The sequence below is a fragment of the Chanodichthys erythropterus genome, chromosome 1 (genome assembly GCF_024489055.1).
Source record: "Chanodichthys erythropterus isolate Z2021 chromosome 1, ASM2448905v1, whole genome shotgun sequence".
In the NCBI taxonomy this organism is placed as follows: domain Eukaryota; kingdom Metazoa; phylum Chordata; class Actinopteri; order Cypriniformes; family Xenocyprididae; genus Chanodichthys; species Chanodichthys erythropterus.
The window spans coordinates 2445215-2465276 of record NC_090221.1 but is presented as its reverse complement, the minus strand read 5'-3'; the positions used below and the strand labels follow the sequence as shown (position 1 = coordinate 2465276).

General features: G+C 40.3%; 1 protein-coding gene across 1 annotated transcript; it reads left to right on the top strand.

Annotated features, from left to right (window-relative positions):
* The first annotated feature begins 4940 nt into the window (after positions 1–4940).
* fbxl3l (F-box and leucine-rich repeat protein 3, like) lies at positions 4941–19000 on the top strand. The gene is made up of 4 exons (XM_067364197.1): positions 4941–5300; positions 10854–10976; positions 14286–14457; positions 18290–19000. Exons 1-4 carry the CDS (start codon positions 4941–4943, stop codon positions 18931–18933), a joined length of 1299 nt encoding a protein of 432 aa, XP_067220298.1. The 3' UTR covers positions 18934–19000.
* The last annotated feature ends 1062 nt before the right edge of the window (positions 19001–20062 follow it).

The following is a 20062-nucleotide window of genomic DNA, read 5'->3' as shown; positions in this document are numbered from 1 at the left end:
GATCCAGGGTTTAACATCCACGTTTTTTGGCGGGGTTCCCCTGATAAAATTCTCATCCCTGGGACTAAATGTTATTTGGCATTGCTTCAACCCACAGACATGAAAAGCAACCGGTGGCCAGGGTTGCCAGGTTTTCACAACAAAACCCGCCCAGTCGCGTTCCGGGGAATAAAATGTGCGTTTTTAACAGGATTCCCATTGTAAAATTCGCATTCCAGGGGCTTAATATCATGTTATTTGGGGTCGCTTCAATGTGGACATAAAAAAACAACCTGAGGCCAGGGTTGCCAGGTGTTCACAACAAAACCCGGCCAGTCGCATTCCGGGGAATAAAATTCACATTTTTAGCAGGGTTCCCACTGTAAAATTCACATTCCAGGGGCTTATTACCATGTTATTTGGGGTCGCTTCAACCTGTGGACATAAAAAAACAACCTGAGACCAGGGTTGCCAGGTGTTCACAACAAAACCCGGCCAATCGCGATCCAGGGTTTAACATCCACGTTTTTTGGCGGGGTTCCCCTGATAAAATTCTCATCCCTGGGACTAAATGTTATTTGGCATTGCTTCAACCCACAGACATGAAAAGCAACCGGTGGCCAGGGTTGCCAGGTTTTCACAACAAAACCCGCCCAGTCGCGTTCCGGGGAATAAAATGTGCGTTTTTAACAGGATTCCCATTGTAAAATTCGCATTCCAGGGGCTTAATATCATGTTATTTGGGGTCGCTTCAATGTGGACATAAAAAAACAACCTGAGGCCAGGGTTGCCAGGTGTTCACAACAAAACCCGGCCAGTCGCATTCCGGGGAATAAAATTCACATTTTTAGCAGGGTTCCCACTGTAAAATTCACATTCCAGGGGCTTATTACCATGTTATTTGGGGTCGCTTCAACCTGTGGACATAAAAAAACAACCTGAGACCAGGGTTGCCAGGTGTTCACAACAAAACCCGGCCAATCGCGATCCAGGGTTTAACATCCACGTTTTTTGGCGGGGTTCCCCTGATAAAATTCTCATCCCTGGGACTAAATGTTATTTGGCATTGCTTCAACCCACAGACATGAAAAGCAACCGGTGGCCAGGGTTGCCAGGTTTTCACAACAAAACCCGCCCAGTCGCGTTCCGGGGAATAAAATGTGCGTTTTTAACAGGATTCCCATTGTAAAATTCGCATTCCAGGGGCTTAATATCATGTTATTTGGGGTCGCTTCAATGTGGACATAAAAAAACAACCTGAGGCCAGGGTTGCCAGGTGTTCACAACAAAACCCGGCCAGTCGCATTCCGGGGAATAAAATTCACATTTTTAGCAGGGTTCCCACTGTAAAATTCACATTCCAGGGGCTTATTACCATGTTATTTGGGGTCGCTTCAACCTGTGGACATAAAAAAACAACCTGAGACCAGGGTTGCCAGGTGTTCACAACAAAACCCGGCCAATCGCGATCCAGGGTTTAACATCCACGTTTTTTGGCGGGGTTCCCCTGATAAAATTCTCATCCCTGGGACTAAATGTTATTTGGCATTGCTTCAACCCACAGACATGAAAAGCAACCTGCGGCCAGGGTTGCCAGGTTTTCACAACAAAATCCACCCAATCACATTCCGAGGAATAAAATTAGCATTTTTAGCAGGGTTCCCATTGTAAAATTCGCATTCCAGGTGCTTAATATCATGTTATTTGGGGTCGCTTCAACCTGCGGCCAGGGTTGCCAGGTTTTCACAACAAAATCCACCCAATCACATTCCGAGGAATAAAATTCGCATTTTTAGCAGGGTTCCCATTGTAAAATTCGCATTCCAGGTGCTTAATATCATGTTATTTGGGGTCGCTTCAACCTGCGGCCAGGGTTGCCAAGTGTTTACAACAAAACCTGGCCAATTGCATTCCGGGAATAAAATTCACGTTTTTAGCAGGGTTCCCACTGTAAAATTCACATTTTTAGCAGGGTTCCCATTGTAAAATTAGCATTCCAGGGGCTTAATATCATGTTATTTGGGGTGGCTTCAACCCGCGGCCATGAAAAACAACCTGCGGCCAGGGTTGCCAGGTGTTCACAACAAAACCCGTCCAATTGCGTTCCAGGGTTTAAAATCTGCGTTTTTTTGGCAGGGTTCCCCTGATAAATTTCTCATCCCAGGGGCTTAATGTCATTTGGGGTCGCTTCAACCCGTGGACATGAAAAACAACCCGCGGCCATGGTTGCCAGGTTTTCACAACAAAACCCGCCTACTCACGTTCCAGGGTTTAAAATCCACATTTTTTGGCGGGGTTCCCCTGATAAAATTCTCATCCCTGGGACTAAATGTTATTTGGCATCGGACATGAAAAACATGAAAAACATGAAAAACAACCTGCAGCCAGAGTTGCCAAGTTTTCACAACAAAATCCACCCGATCACATTCCGGGGAATAAAATTTGCATTTTTATCGGGGTTCCCATTGTAAAATTCGCATTCCAAGGGCTTAATATCATGTTATTTGGGGTCACTTCAACCCGCGGCCATGAAAAACAACCTGTGGCCAGGGTTGCCAGGTGTTCACAACAAAACACAGCCAATCGTGTTCCAGGGTTTAAAATCCACATTTCTTTTGGCAGGGTTCCCCTGATAAATTTCTCATCCCAGGGGATAAATGTTATTTGGTGTTGCTTCAACCCACGGACATGAAAAACAACCATTTTTGCATTTATGGATGATTATGCATAAAATAAACCCTGCACACCTCCTAAACAATGATTGATTTCATAATGACAGATTTCTTTACTGTGAAGACAAGTGGTTTTTAATACTGTTTTTCATGTGTTTAACATCTACTCTTTATGCATATTGTGTATTTAGCTTTAGTACATGAGCTAAAAATAAACATACCAAAAATGAGCTAAAAGAACTTGTCTCCCAACACTATTACCAACATATGTCCCTTATAAAGGAATGAACTGTTCCACTTGATTTTTGTTTATCTTACATGTTTTTACATCTCTTAAACAACCATTTTTATTTAAAATGAATGCTGTTTTTTTTTTTTTTTACTTTCTATTCATGAATGAATACTGAAAAAAAATGTATCACAGTTCCCAGAAAAATATTAAGCAGCACAAATAATCATAAATGTTTCTTGAGCAGCAGATCATCATATCAGAATGATTTCTGAAGGATCATGTGACACTGAAGACTGGAGTAATGATGCTGAAAATTCAGCTTTGAACACAGGAAATAAATTACATTTTACTATAAAGAAAACAGCTTGTTTTAAATTGTAGTAATATTTCACAATATTGCAGTTTTTATGTATTTTTGATCAAATATATGGTGACTCTGAGCATTATGAGACATCTTAAAAAACAAAAAAACTTTACAGACCACAAAACTTCCATATTATAAACATTTTCCAACAAAATAGTTCCCATATTGTCCTGTTTCAGCTGACAGACCTTGAAACAGATATTCGTCAAGAAAACACAAAGATGAGGCTTATTTACATGTCAGCTGAGCTCATGAGAGGCTTAACGCAGTCTGACGTTTCTCTTTGACACACTGACCTACTTTTGTGTGTGTGTGTGTGTGTGTGTGTGTGAGTGTGTGAGTGTGTGTACAGCTCCACTAAAGATGATATATTCACTTGTGCAGGTAATCCAGGAAAACTCACAATAGTCTACCCTAAAAAAATACAATTTGCTATATTGATATTCTTTTGTCAAATCAACTTAGATAATGTTGTTCAGATAACATAATATTTTGAGTTTCTGCTGATTAAATCAATCACCTTAATTATATTAACTCAGATTTGTAATTTTAATGAACTCAAAAGTTTCCTGCATATATATTGCATCAACAGCATAAAAAAATAAATGTGCATGTGCATTAAACAGACAGAATCAGGTATAAATTAACTGATCAAAAATACCATAAGGTGTGAGTTAAACGACAGTGAATGGCACCAGCTCTGATGCAGTGATTAGATATCTCGCTCGAGTCTGATCCGTGCTTGTGCGCGCTCACGTGCACGTGCCGCGGTCTCAGAGCAGTGACGCGCGCTTTATTATGGGGACAGAGAAACACACACTGTCACAGGTAGTGTGTTTTGGGATGGTATGCCTTATGTTGACGAAGAAACTTGCACTACGTTGGATTGAACATATCAGTTTGTTGCATGTCAATATAAGGCTTGGGGCTGCAATATACAAGGTAAGCTAAATACTTAGAAAACATTGATTTGTGACTAATATGCCATACTCACTGTTTTTTAATATAGTGGTTGTTTAGTTACAGTATGTCTCTAGTAGGCTAAATGTACACACTCTTAAAAAACTGGGTTAAAAACAACCCAAGTTGGGTTAAAAATGGACAAACCCAGTGGTTGGGTTAAATGTTTGGGTTAGATTTTATTTAACCCAACTATTGTTTAAAAATGACTATGGCTGGCTTAAAATGAACCCAAAATATGTTGGAAATTAAAAATTGGACACATAATTACTGAGACAACAATAATAATCAAAAGGTGAACATTTATTAATAAGCAATTTAAATGTTTATTGTTTAATTATTATTCATTAAACATATTAATGTTCATTTCCAACATACTTTGGGTTCATTTTAAGCAAGCAATACAGTCATTTTTATACAATATTTAAAACTATTCATCCAACAGGTTAGGCAAACATTTAACCCAATCGCTGGGTTTGTCCATTTTCAACCCAACATTATAAATGTCTTTACTCTCACTTTTGATCAGTTTAATGTGTCCTTGCTGAATAAAAGTATTAATACCTCAAAACACATTAAAATGTCGGAGGACATAATATGTCAAAGAGTTTTTTTTTTTTTTTGTTATTTAATGCATACTATATGAATATTATTGCATTAAATGTCCAAATGCATTTTGGCGCCACTGACTGTAGTTTTGTCTCTAAATCCTGGGATTTTTCCATTAAATAGGATGAAAAGGGGACGATCAAAGTGTGAGAGTTTCACCCCCTCAGAGGACAGAAACAAGAGGCACAGGAGTGTCACGCCGACGTTCATCCAAACCTCACAGACACCCACTGAGGAGATGTGGGGAAATCTTCCGCACCACGTGGTCCTGCACATATTCCAGTACCTGTCTCTGGTGGACCGGGCTCGAGCGTCTTCTGTGTGCCGCCGGTGGAACGACGTCTTTCACATCCCAGATCTTTGGAGGAGATTTGAATTTGAGCTGAACCAGCCAGCTACGTCTTACCTGAGGTCCACACACCCAGATCTCATCCAGCAGATCATCAAAAGACATGCTCAGCACCTGCAGTACGTCAGCTTTAAGGTAGGTCATCGTTCATGGAAATGTGTTGAACAGAATGACCATGTGCATTTACTAGCGTTCAAAAGTTTGGTGTTGTAAGATTTCTTATCTCTCATGCTCACCAAGACTGTTTATTTGATCAAAATACAGTAAAAATTGTGAAATATTATTACCATTTAAAACAGTTGTTTTCTATGTGAATAGGTAGTAAAATGTAATTTATTCCTGTGATCAAAGCTGAATTTTCAGTATCATTATCACCCAATTTGGGTTGTTTTCAACCCAAGGGCTGGTAAATATAGGACAGAACACATGTTGGGTTAATTTTACCTGCATAATTGTTTATTTAACCTAGCATAATGTTTTGATTCATTTTTTCAATACTAGCTTCTTTTTTACTTCACACATGAATTAATGTTTACGGATTAACTTAAATCCTCTAAACCTTTTTTTAAATACTCCACCCAACCACTGGTTTGCATGATAATTCATTTATTTCTTATTGTATTTAACAGTATAGCATATTTATATCGATTTTTTTAATACATATTGTCTACATTTAAGCTTGTGTAACAAATATTAGAAGTAAAAATTAAACATTTAGAAGTAATTCAAGTGTTCGACCAGTTCCCATTCAGTTGGTCACATTCGACGTACATCAGACAGACCGACGAATAGGAATCTCGCTAGAGAGGCCAAACTGCTTAGAGTGTAACTAAAACGAGCCAATGCACATTGGCATGCAATCATATGCAGCAGCTGCTCTGCCACGCAGCGCGGGTATTTAACGAGCAGCAGGTGCGTTGCATCTTCAGGTTTTTGCTTTGGAGCCGAGTAGGTGAGACTGCAGCATCAGAGGGGTACAGCGACTGTGGCGACGGGATGTACGTCTCCGCTCCCTCCTTCAGGGAACGAGGGTTACCTAATACAAGTTTCCCTTACAAAAAAATTACCCAAACGCTGGGTTGTTACGTCTGACTCAGGATCTGGGTAACACAAAAACTACCAAAACGCTGGGTTGTTACGTCTGACCCAGGAGCTGGGTAACACAAAAACTACCCAAACAACGGGTTGTTACGTCTGACCCAGGATCTGGGTAACACAAAAACTACCCAAACGCTGGGTTGTTACGTCTGACCCAGTAACACAAAACTACCCAAACGCTGGGTTGTTACGTCTGACGTCTGACCCAGGATCTGGGTAACACAAAAACTACCCAAACACTGGGTTGTTACGTGGAATGACCCAGGGTTGTTACGTCTGACAATCTGGGTAACACAAAAACTACCGCTGGGTTGTTACGTCTGACCCAGGAGAGCTGGGTTGTTACGTCTGACCCAGGAGCTGGGTAACACAAAAACTACCCAAACGGTAACACAAAAAACAAAACTACGTCTGACCCAGGATCTGGGTAACACAACGGGTTGTTACGTCTGACCCAGGATTCTACCCAAACTACGTCTGACCCAGGATCTGGGTAACACATTGTTACGTCTGACCCAGGAGCTGGGTAACACAAAAAACTACCCAAACTTGTTACGTCTGACCCAGGAGTCTGGGTTGACGTCTGACCCAGGATCTGGGTAACACAAAAAACTACCCAAACACCGGGTTGTTACGTCTGACCCAGGAGCTGGGTAACGGGTTGTTACGTCTGACCCAGGAGCTGGGTAACACAAAATCGTCTGACCCAGGATCTGGGTAACACAAAAACAACCCAAACACCGGGTTGTTACGTCTGACCCAGGATCTGGGTAACACTAGCGTCTGACCCAGGATCTGGGTAACACAAAAACTACCCAAACAACCGGGTTACATTACGTCTGACCCAGGATCTGGGTAACACAAAAACTACCCAAACACCGGGTTGTTACGTCTGACCCAGGATCTGGGTAACACAAAAACTACCCAAACGCAGGGTTGTTACGTCTGACCCAGGATCTGGGAAACACAAAAACTACCAAAACACTGGGTTGTTACGTCCTGACCCAGGATCTGGGTAAAAAACTACCCAAACACTGGGTTGTTACGTCTGACCCAGGATCTGGGAAACACAAAAACTACCCAAACGCTGGGTTGTTGGGTTGTTACGTCTGACCCAGGATCTGGGCAACACAAAAACTACCCAAACGCTGGGTTGTTACGTCTGACCCAGGATCTGGGCAACACAAAAACTACCCAAACGCTGGGTTGTTACGTCTGACCCAGGATCTGGGCAACACAAAAACTACCCAAACGCTGGGTTGTTACGTCTGACCCAGGATCTGGGTAACACAAAAACTACCCAAACAACGGGTTGTTACGTCTGACCCAGGATCTGGGTAACACAAAAACTACCCAAACACTGGGTTGTTACGTCTGACCCAGGATCTGGGTAACACAAAAACTACCCAAACACTGCGTTGTTACGTCTGACCCAGGAGCTGGGTAACACAAAAACTACCCAAACGCTGGGTTGTTACGTCTGACCCAGGATCTGGGTAACACAAAAACTACCCAAACACTGGGTTGTTACGTCTGACCCAGGATCTGGGTAACACAAAAACTACCCAAACACTGGGTTGTTACGTCTGACCCAGGATCTGAGAAACACAAAAACTACCCAAACACTGGGTTGTTACGTCTGACCCAGGAGCTGGGTAACACAAAAACTACCCAAACACTGGGTTGTTACGTCTGACCCAGGAGCTGGGTAACACAAAAACTACCCAAACGCCGGGTTGTTACGTCTGACCCAGGATCTGGGTAACACAAAAACTACCCAAACACCGGGTTGTTACGTCTGACCCAGGATCTGGGTAACACAAAAACTACCCAAACACTGGGTTGTTACGTCTGACCCAGGATCTGGGTAACACAAAAACTACCCAAACACCGGGTTGTTACGTCTGACCCAGGATCTGGGTAACACAAAAACTACCCAAACACTGGGTTGTTACGTCTGACCCAGGATCTGGGTAACACAAAAACTACCCAAACACTGGGTTGTTACGTCTGACCCAGGATCTGGGCAACACAAAAACTACCCAAACACTGGGTTGTTACGTCTGACCCAGGATCTGGGCAACACAAAAACTACCCAAACACTGGGTTGTTACGTCTGACCCAGGATCTGGGTAACACAAAAACTACCCAAACACTGGGTTGTTACGTCTGACCCAGGATCTGGGTAACACAAAAACTACCCAAACACTGGGTTGTTACGTCTGACCCAGGATCTGGGTAACACAAAAACTACCCAAACGCCGGGTTGTTACGTCTGACCCAGGAGCTGGGTAACACAAAAACTACCCAAACGCTGGGTTGTTACGTCTGACCCAGGATCTGGGTAACACAAAAACTACCCAAACACTGGGTTGTTACGTCTGACCCAGGATCTGGGTAACACAAAAACTACCCAAACACTGGGTTGTTACGTCTGACCCAGGATCTGGGTAACACAAAAACTACCCAAACACTGGGTTGTTACGTCTGACCCAGGATCTGAGAAACACAAAAACTACCCAAACACTGGGTTGTTACATCTGACCCAGGAGCTGGGTAACACAAAAACTACCCAAATACTGGGTTGTTACGTCTGACCCAGGAGCTGGGTAACACAAAAACTACCCAAACGCCGGGTTGTTACGTCTGACCCAGGATCTGGGTAACACAAAAACTACCCAAACGCTGGGTTGTTACGTCTGACCCAGGATCTGGGTAACACAAAAACTACCCAAACACTGGGTTGTTACGTCTGACCCAGGATCTGGGTAACACAAAAACTACCCAAACACTGGGTTGTTACGTCTGACCCAGGATCTGGGCAACACAAAAACTACCCAAACACTGGGTTGTTACGTCTGACCCAGGAGCTGGGTAACACAAAATCTACCCAAACGCTGGGTTGTTACGTCTGACCCAGGATCTGGGTAACACAAAAAACTACCCAAACGCCGGGTTGTTACGTCTGACCCAGGATCTGGGTAACACAAAAACTACCCAAACGCTGGGTTGTTACGTCTGACCCAGGATCTGGGTAACACAAAATCTACCCAAATGCTGGGTTGTTACGTCTGACCCAGGATCTGGGTAACACAAAATCTACCCAAACGCTGGGTTGTTACGTCTGACCCAGGATCTGGGTAACACAAAATCTACCCAAACGCTGGGTTGTTACGTCTGACCCAGGATCTGGGTAACACAAAAACTACCCAAACACTGGGTTGTTACGTCTGACCCAGGATCTGGGTAACACAAAAACTACCCAAACGCTGGGTTGTTACGTCTGACCCAGGATCTGGGTAACACAAAAACTACCCAAACACTGGGTTGTTACGTCTGACCCAGGATCTGGGTAACACAAAAACTACCCAAACACTGGGTTGTTACGTCTGACCCAGGATCTGAGAAACACAAAAACTACCCAAACACTGGGTTGTTACATCTGACCCAGGAGCTGGGTAACACAAAAACTACCCAAATACTGGGTTGTTACGTCTGACCCAGGAGCTGGGTAACACAAAAACTACCCAAACGCCGGGTTGTTACGTCTGACCCAGGATCTGGGTAACACAAAAACTACCCAAACGCTGGGTTGTTACGTCTGACCCAGGATCTGGGTAACACAAAAACTACCCAAACACTGGGTTGTTACGTCTGACCCAGGATCTGGGTAACACAAAAACTACCCAAACACTGGGTTGTTACGTCTGACCCAGGATCTGGGCAACACAAAAACTACCCAAACACTGGGTTGTTACGTCTGACCCAGGAGCTGGGTAACACAAAATCTACCCAAACGCTGGGTTGTTACGTCTGACCCAGGATCTGGGTAACACAAAAAACTACCCAAACGCCGGGTTGTTACGTCTGACCCAGGATCTGGGTAACACAAAAACTACCCAAACGCTGGGTTGTTACGTCTGACCCAGGATCTGGGTAACACAAAAACTACCCAAACACTGGGTTGTTACGTCTGACCCAGGATCTGGGTAACACAAAAACTACCCAAACGCTGGGTTGTTACGTCTGACCCAGGATCTGGGTAACACAAAAACTACCCAAACACTGGGTTGTTACGTCTGACCCAGGATCTGGGTAACACAAAAACTACCCAAACACTGGGTTGTTACGTCTGACCCAGGATCTGGGTAACACAAAAACTACCCAAACACTGGGTTGTTACGTCTGACCCAGGATCTGGGTAACACAAAAACTACCCAAACACTGGGTTGTTACGTCTGACCCAGGATCTGGGTAACACAAAAACTACCCAAACACTGGGTTGTTACGTCTGACCCAGGATCTGGGTAACACAAAAACTACCCAAACACTGGGTTGTTACGTCTGACCCAGGATCTGGGTAACACAAAATCTACCCAAACGCTGGGTTGTTACGTCTGACCCAGGATCTGGTTAACACAAAATCTACCCAAACGCTGGAAAAATAACCCTAAAAAATTACCCAAAGGCTCAACCCAGGACTTAAAAAAAATAAATAAATAACCCAAGATTTTTTAGAGTGTATCAAAATAGTCATTTTAAAAATGACAAAAAAAATAAACAAAAATGATAATAAGCATGTTTTTGCAGGTTGACAGCTGCACAGAGTCTGCGGAAGCGGCCTGCGACATCCTCTCACAGCTGGTGAACTGCACCATTAAGACATTGGGTCTGATTTCCACAGCTCGACCCAGCTTCATGAACGTGTCTCAGGTATAACAGAATCCCGTTCACCCTTGCCATACGACATCTACCAGCTGAACATGACATCAAACATCTGCTCTAAAACATGTCGCTAGTTCAAAACTACTAGAATGTCACAGCTGTCAAACGTGTAATTTCACCCTCCACAAAATCCTGACAGTTTGAAACACTGCAGTGTAACCAGTATTGAAAGTGACAAGTTGAGGCTCGTTGTGGCTTTACTTAGTCACAAAAGATTTAAAAACAAAGGCGGCTGTACTTCTTTATTTAACAGTACCAGATTGACAGGATTAATCACACATCAATGTGACGGCTTCCAGATGGCTCTGTTGTTTGTGTCCGTATTTGTATTTGCTGTCGTCACACTATACAACCTCCAGAAAGCTCTGGATGAGTCAGTGCCCTCACCTGGAGGCTGGATTATCCTTCAGTCGTCATTTCACTCTGTCTGGTATCCTCTGTTAAGGTCAGGGCCATTTTCTCTAAGGAGGTGCTTCTGATGAGGAAATATTCAACAACACAAAAACAGGTTCCAGGTTCAGGTTCCAGGTTCATTTTCTCCATAGGGAAACAATTACTTATAAATCATTAAAGACAGACCTCATGTGAGCTCAGAGGTTTTTAATCAATGGTGCTGAAGCCATCTGTTTGCATTATTTCTACTTGTTTTTTTAAATAGTTGCATTTAACAGCTACATTTGTGGTGAAAAAAATACATTTCCCATGATGCTGTACAGAACACTCAACCAATGATTATATGGGTTAAATGTTGGGTAGGTTTAAAAAAAAAAGGAATTGTAATTAGATTATATTACATTTTAAAATACTACAGTTACGTTTCTATTGATTACAGTACATATTATTCACGCTTCTACACAGTCTTCCAAGTTTGTGGAATTGCACACACAGAACAGCCACTAGTCATGTGACCATCACTGAAAACAGCATCACAAGTTGGGTTGAAAATGGACAAACCCAGCGATTGGGTTAAATGTTTGCCCAACGTGCTGGGTAGTTTTATTTAACTCAACTATTGTTTAAAAATGACTATATTTCTTGCTTAAAATGAACCCAAAATATGTTGGAAAATAAAAATCAGACACATAATTACTAGAGGCAACAATAATAATCAAAAGGTGAACATTTTTATAAGCAATTCAATAAATGTTTGTTGTTTAATTATATTATTCATTAAACTTTTTAATACATGTTCATTTATTAAACATAATGTTAATTTCCAACATATTTTGGGTTAATTTTAATTAAGCAATACAGTAATTTTTAAACAATAGTTGAGTTAAATAAAACTACCCAGCAGGTTGTGCAAACATTTAACCCAATCGCTGGGTTTGTCCATTTTTAACCCAACTTGGGTTGTTTTTAACCCAGCATTTTTTCATATTTACATGCAATGCAGGGATTCCCCAAACTTTTTGTAAGCTGAACCTCTTTAATATTTTTCGAGGTACCTCCTGTGATTAATAAGTTAGTTAATAACGTAGGTCAATAAGAAAAAAAAATTAAATTACAATATTTGTCATGTAATTTGGAATCAGTAACTGTCTACAAGTTGTAAGTAATCTACACTCTAAAAATGCTGGGTTAAAAACAACCCAAGTTGGGTTGAAAATGGACAAACCCAGCAGTTGGGTTAAATGTTTGCCAAACCTACTGGATAGTTTTATTTAACTCAATTATTGTTTAAAAATGACTATATGGCTGGCTTAAAATGAACCCAAAATTGGTTGTAAATTAAAAATCGGACACACAATTACTAGAGACAACAATAATAATCAAAAGATGAACATTTATTAATAAACCTACCCAACATTTAACCCAACCACTGTGTTAAAACAAACCAATCGCTGAGTTTGTCCATTTTCAACCCAACTTGGGTTGTTTTTAATCCAGCATTTTTTATTTTTTTTAAAGAAACGCCCACTCCACAAAGCACTGCAAATGATGAAATCTTACTATGCTAAAATATTTGTATCTATATATGAATATTTCACAATACACTTAATATACACTATAAAAAAAATGCTGGGTTAAAAACAACCCAAGTTGGGTTGAAAATGGACAAACCCAGCAATTGGGTTGTTTTAACCCAGTGGTTGGGTTAAATGTTTAATTTAAACCAACTATTGTTTAAACATTGCTATATGGCTAGCTTAAAATGAACCCAAAATAGTTGGGAAATTAAAAACCAGATGCAATTAGAGACAACAATAATAGACAAAAGGTGAATGTTTATTAATAAGCTTTAATATTTTATTAATATAAATTTAATAGTTTAATAGTTTATTAATATAAATGTATTAATAAGCAATTTAATAATATTTATTGATGAACATTTATTAATGTTCAATGAATAATTATTAATTTCCAACCTATTTTGGGTTCATTTTAATTAAGCAATACAGTAATTTTTAAACAATAGTTGGGTTAAATAAAACTACCCAGCAGGTTGGGCAAACATTTAACCCAACTGCTGGGTTAAAACAACCCAAGTTGGGTTGAAAATGGACAAACTCAGCGATTGGGTTGTTTTAACACAGTGGTTGGGTTAAATGTTGGGTAGGTTTATTAATAAATGTTCATCTTTTGATTATTATTGTTGTCTCTAGTAATTGTGTGTCCGAATTTTAATTTACAACCTATTTTGGGTTCATTTTAGGCCAGACATATACTCATTTTTAAACAATAATTGAGTTAAATAAAACTACCCAGTAGGTTTGGCAAACATTTAACCCAACTGCTGGGTTTGTCCATTTTCAACCCAACTTGGGTTGTTTTTAACCCAGCATGTTTTAGAGTGTACATTAATTCTTTCTTCTGCTGAACACATATTTTGAAGAATGTCAGCTGATGGACCCCATTGACTTCCATAGTAGTTTTTTTCCATACTATGGAAACCGTTTGGTTACTCATATTCTCCAGTTTTGTGTTCAGCAGAAAAAAGAAATTCATACAGGTTTGGATCAACTTGAGGGGGAGTAAATGATTTTTGGGTGAACTATCCCTTTAAAGGCTCCATCCTTACCGAGGATTTGATGATGAATACCAAAATCAACAAAAGCTTCACTGTATTATTGTAGTTATTATTATTGAAGCTATGTAAATGTTTTAATGAATAGCATGTTTATGTATTATAAGTGTGTAGTTTTATGTTTATAGTTACAAAAAATGAACTGCATCCCTACAAAACAAATAGCACAAAGCGGGGTGACCTCATGAAATAATGAAATAACGCTTCATGTAAAGGGCACGAGTAGCCGGCGGCGCTGACTTTGCCTGTCTTGTCTGGTCTGTTCTCAGTCACACTTTGTCTCAGCCCTGACGGTGGTGTTTGTGAATTCCAAGTCCCTATCCTCTATAAAAATTGATGACACACCGGTTGATGACCCTTCCCTGAAGGTACTGGTCGCCAACAACAGTGACACGCTCAAGCTGCTGAAGATGAGTAGCTGTCCTCATGTATCTCCGGCAGGTCAGTGCGTCACCATCTGAGTCATGGCAGATCTAATAGGTTAGGATTTAGACTGAATATGAACTTGGTTTCAGGTCAACAAGAACTCCAGATTGACCCGTTTACTTTTTAATACACGTTGCTGTGTGAGTTTATTGATAATTCACAAACTAATATAAGCTGACTTCAGGTACATACTTTAAACTCACACTTGAATATTTTTTTAATACATTATTATCATCATCCAAATGATTGTATAAATTATTCCACTAAAGCTTGCAAAATCCTATTAACTAAGCCTATTAATTTTAGCAACTTACTGCTTATGAAATAAACTGTTATGGAAATGTAGAAATTAAAGTTAAAGCTCCAATCTCCTCCCGAAAATCCCGGAAAAGGTCCGTTGGTGCCTCAATGACTACTTCGCTCAGAGAAGCTGTCAATCATGATGTCACACCCCCGTTTTTATAGCATCAAATAACTAACTAAAAACGTATTTAAAAAACGAACACTTGAATTTACATCAGCGTGATTAAAAACTGCATAAAATGACTGAAACCATCTTTGGAAAAAATGTATTTGAAGTGTAATTTGATTATTTATTTGTCTCATGTCCCATTAGATTACATGGAGAGGGCGGGGTTTATGACCCATACTGCATCCAGCCACCTGGGGGCGTTTGAAGCGCTTTGGCTTCACTTTTCAGCACTCTTGATACAAACCGCTTAACATTTTCACATATGTCTGATAAGAAGAGCCTTAGATGTTTGCCTTCTTGACTACATTGTTTGCTTGCTTTTAATGCTGCACAATTAATCGAAATTAAACCGAATACGACTTGGCAAAGGCTGTTTTTTTTTTTAATGCGCAGCTTCTTAGTGAAGCACGGCTCTGTGTAGGAAATGCTGCTCCATCTGAAAGCCAGAGGGTGCTCTCGTACAAAAACACACGACTATGACAATATATGCTTTATCTGAGTTCTTCAAGCCTTCTCGGGTATTTTCATGATAATAAAGTATATTTATAATGCAATGCTAATTGACATAGCCTTTATCACTGTATTAGAATACTATGAAACTGATGTTATGAAGTGAGTTTGGAGTAAAAACATGTTATTAAATGTTGTCTTTTGTTAAACATGAGGTTCATCAATGCTTCTCATGTTTGAAAAAGATGTTTGACGCATGTTGCTTTTTCAAATGTACATTATAAACGACTCAAACTTGCAGTGCTTTAAGATGGATTAGCATTTATCACTGATCACAAAGCTGTGCTTCAATGACAAGCTGCACATAAAATCAATCTCAGCCTTTGTGATTTCATAATCGCACAAAGCCAAATTGGTTTAAGCTCGATTTTGGGGTTAATTTACACTCTAAATAATGTTTGGTTAAAAACAACCCAAGTTGGGTTGAAAATGGACAAACCCAGCGATTGGGTTGTTTAAACCCAGTGGTTGGGTGAAATGTTTGCCCAACCTGCTGGGTAGTTTTATTTAACCCAACTACTGATTAAAAATGACTATATGTCTGGCTTAAAATGAATCCACAATCAGACACATAATTACTAGAGGCAACAACAATAATCAAAAGGTGAACATTTATTAATAAGCAATTTAATAAATGTTTATTGTTTATTATTCATTATCTTATTAATAAATGCTCATTTATTAAACATATTAATAAATGTTAATTTCCAGCATATTTTGGGTTCATTTTAATTAAGCAATACAGTCATTTTTATACAACAGTTAAATAAAACTACCCAGCACGTTGGGCAAACATTTAACCCAACCCCTGGGTTAAAACAACCCAATTGCTGGGTTTGTCTATTTTTCAACCCAACTTGGGTTGTTTTTAACCCAGCATTTTTTAGAGTGTCATTTTCATTTTTCTTCTTGTGCATTGGTTCGCTCTAAGCTGAACAGCCAATCAGAGTGATCTCACCTAATTTCAACCTATGTTGGGTTCATTTTAAGTCAGCAATATAGTCATTTTTAACAATAGTTTTAGCATGTTGGCCAAACATTTAACCCAACCACTGGGTTAAAACAACCCAATCGCTGTTTTTGTCCATTTTCAACCCAACTTGGGTTGTTTTTAACCCACCATTTTTTAGAGTGTGGGCTCCGACACTGATTCAACATGCTCAATCGGCCAAAAAACACAGACATGAGTCCAACTAGTGTCAAATGTGCAGAACACACTACAAAAACTAAGCTGTGCCTTTACAATGGTGATCGCCATTGTTTGAGAGCATAAATTTGTAATATTATAAAGGCCAGTCATGAATGCCGACTTCTCCACCATTGGGCCAAACCGTTCTTTTTGCTTAAAGGGGACATATTATGAAAATCAGACTTTTTCCGTGTTTAAGTGATATAATCGGGTGCATCTACCAACCCAGAAAACGTGAAAAAGGACAATCCAGTAACTTTGACACAGAAGTTTATTCTCAAAGATGGATTGATACCAACTGTTCATGATCCACTTTCATATATCCCAGACAGCAACATAGTGTGGCCCAGATCTGGCCCACATTTGGTACATGTGGACTACATGCTGACCAGATGTGGGCCAGATCAGGGCCGACACTATGTTGCTGTCAGGGATATTTCGTGATGTTTGCAAATTATCTTTCTGAATGTGTTTTGTTAACACATTGCTAATGCACTGTTAAACGTGGCCATTGTTTCTTACTGTATTCACAGAGACCAGAGTCATGTCGTTATTTCATTTTTAACACGAAAACGCTTGCAGTCTGTATAATTCATGAACGCATCTTCATTCTTATCGAGTCTCTCCAACAGTGTGCAGCTTTAGCCACGTTAGCCGTGTAGCACGCTATCAAACTCATCAGAATCGAATGTTAGCAAACATCCATAAAATACATGATCTGATATGCTGCATCACGAACAGTTTGTAATGATCCATTTTGGGAGTTATATTTGCTGTGTGAGCTTCTCCTGTATTTTTTATGCCTCACTGTATTGGGCAGGGAGCACGAACATTTGCATTTAAAGGTACACACACCAAATCATTTTTTCTGCCACCCATGTATAGGAAGTTAAAACATGGTATAATTAAAAATCCACAGGGTATTTTGAGCTGAAACTTCACAGACACATTCTGGAGACACCAGAGACTTAATAGGTCACCTTTAAAAATGGCAAACAGGAAACCCTGCATACTTATGGATTTTACTGACAGGGCCATAATGAAAGTTACTGTATACTATACCCTTGTTAAAGGATTAGTTCACTTTCAAATTAAAATTTCCTGATTATTTATTCACTCCCATGTCATTTAAGATGTTCATGTCCTTCTCTCTTCAAGGTTTTTGATGAAAACATTCCAGGATTTTTCTCCATATAATGGACTTCAATGGGCACCAAACAGTTGAAGGTCCAAATGTCAGTTTCAGTGCAGCTTCAAAGAGCTTTAAACGATACCAGACGAGGAATAAGAGTCTTATCAAGAGAAACCATCTGTAATTTTCTAAAAAAAAAAAAAAAAATTTTAATTATATACGTTTTAACCATAAATGCTCATCTTGAACTAGCTCTCTTCTTCTTCTCTATTATAATTCCGGCAGTGTCGACACTGCTCTATTACTGCCCTCCACAGGTCAAAGTTTGAACTAATTGTTATATACTTGCACTAGCATATTGAATATGACAATTTAGTTCAAACTTTCAAACAATGACATGTTTTCATCAAAAACCTTCATTTCTTTTCGACTGAAGAAAGAAAGACATGAACATCTTGGATGACATGGGGCTGAGTAAATTATCAGGAAATTGTAATTCTGAAGTGAACTAATCCTTTAACCTCATTGCCTCTTGCTCATCCAGGCATCCTGTGTGTAGCCGATCAGTGTCACGGCCTGCGCGAACTGGCTCTGAACTACCACCTGCTGAGCGACGAGCTTCTGCTGGCCCTGTCCTCCGAGAAGCACGTCCACCTGGAGCACCTGCGCATCGACGTGGTGAGCGAGAATCCGGGCCAAACCCAGTTCCACAGCATCAAGAAGAGCAGCTGGGACGCCCTCATCCGCCACTCGCCCCAGGTCAACATCGTCATGAACTTTTTCCTGAACGAGGAGGAGTTCGAGCCCTTCTTCCGTGAGGAGACGCCCGTCACGCATCTGTACTTCGGTCGGGTGGTCAGTAAAGACATGCTGGGCCGCATTGGCCTGAACTGCCCGCGTCTCGTGGAGCTGGTTGTGTGCGCCAATGGGCTCGAGCCGCTGGACGAAGAGCTGATCCGTATCGCCGAGCGCTGCAGGAGCCTGACGGCCATCGGCCTGGGCGAGTGTGAGGTCACCTGCAGCGGCTTAATGGAGTTCGTGAAGATATGCGGCGGCCGCTTGAGCCAGCTGTCCATCATGGAGGAGGTGCTCATCCCTGACAACATGTACAACATCGAGCAGATCCACAGCGAGGTCTCCAAACATTTGGGCCGGATTTGGTTTCCTGATATGATGCCCACATGGTAGATGCATCAAAGCACTTAGAAATCCACTGTAGTCTACCTATGTGAACAAGCAGTCTGCATTTGGCAGCCATTAAACAGAACCGGGTAATTAAAATTTAGCATTGGGAAACAGAACATCTGGATCATTAGTGTGGAAGAGCTGCTGTAGTAGAAACATGACTTGCTTGGATCTCAGAGATGGGATTTGAATTTAAAGTGTTTACAGTTCCACACAAGTGCGCACACGTGAAACCAGTTCTTTATGTAAAATTCACTGGGCCTCAGGGACTTGCTAACCTTTTTTCTATAGCCTAACCAGAATACAGCTTCTAGTTGTAGAAAAAAGGGAAGAATTTTTCTTAACAAGTCATTTGGTAACACTACTTACTATAAGGTTTAATTTGTTAAAGGGATAGCTGACCCAAAAATTGAAAATTATCCCATGATTTACTCACCCTCAAACCATCCTAGGTGACTTTCTTCTCTCAGATGAACACAATCAAAGTAATATTAAAAAATATTCTGGCTCTTCCAAGCTTTATAATGGGAGCCGAGATTTTGAAGCCCAAAAAAGTGCATCCATCCATCATAAAAGTAATCCATACGACTCCATGGTTTAATAAAGGCCTTCTGAAGCGAAGCAATGCGTTTTTCTGAGAAAATTATCCATATTTAAAACTTTATAAACTGCAGCGTACACATTAAGTTACTTACGTTTGCCGGAAGCTAGTTTTATAGTTTATAAAGTTTTAAATATGGATATGTTGTTTCTTACAAAAACACATCACTTCGCTTCAGAAGGCCTTTATTAAATGTTAACAAATGAGATCTTATTGTAAAGTGATACCATTCATTTTTACAGAAATACTATAAACTGGTTAATTAAGTATATTTCACTAAACAATCATTCTCTGGCAGTGGCAATCATTATTTCTACACTGTATTTATTAAAAATATTGCAACAGGCCTTTCCTACCAATTATTTTTGTACTTGACAATGCAAATATTTTAATAACTATTGTGTACTGAACATTCTGGCTCCTGAAAACAATGTGCCGTTATTTATTTTTAGATTTATTAACGTATAATATGCATTTGTCCTTGTATGTTACTCTGATCATTGAAATGATACTGTGTAAAGTGTTTCTTAT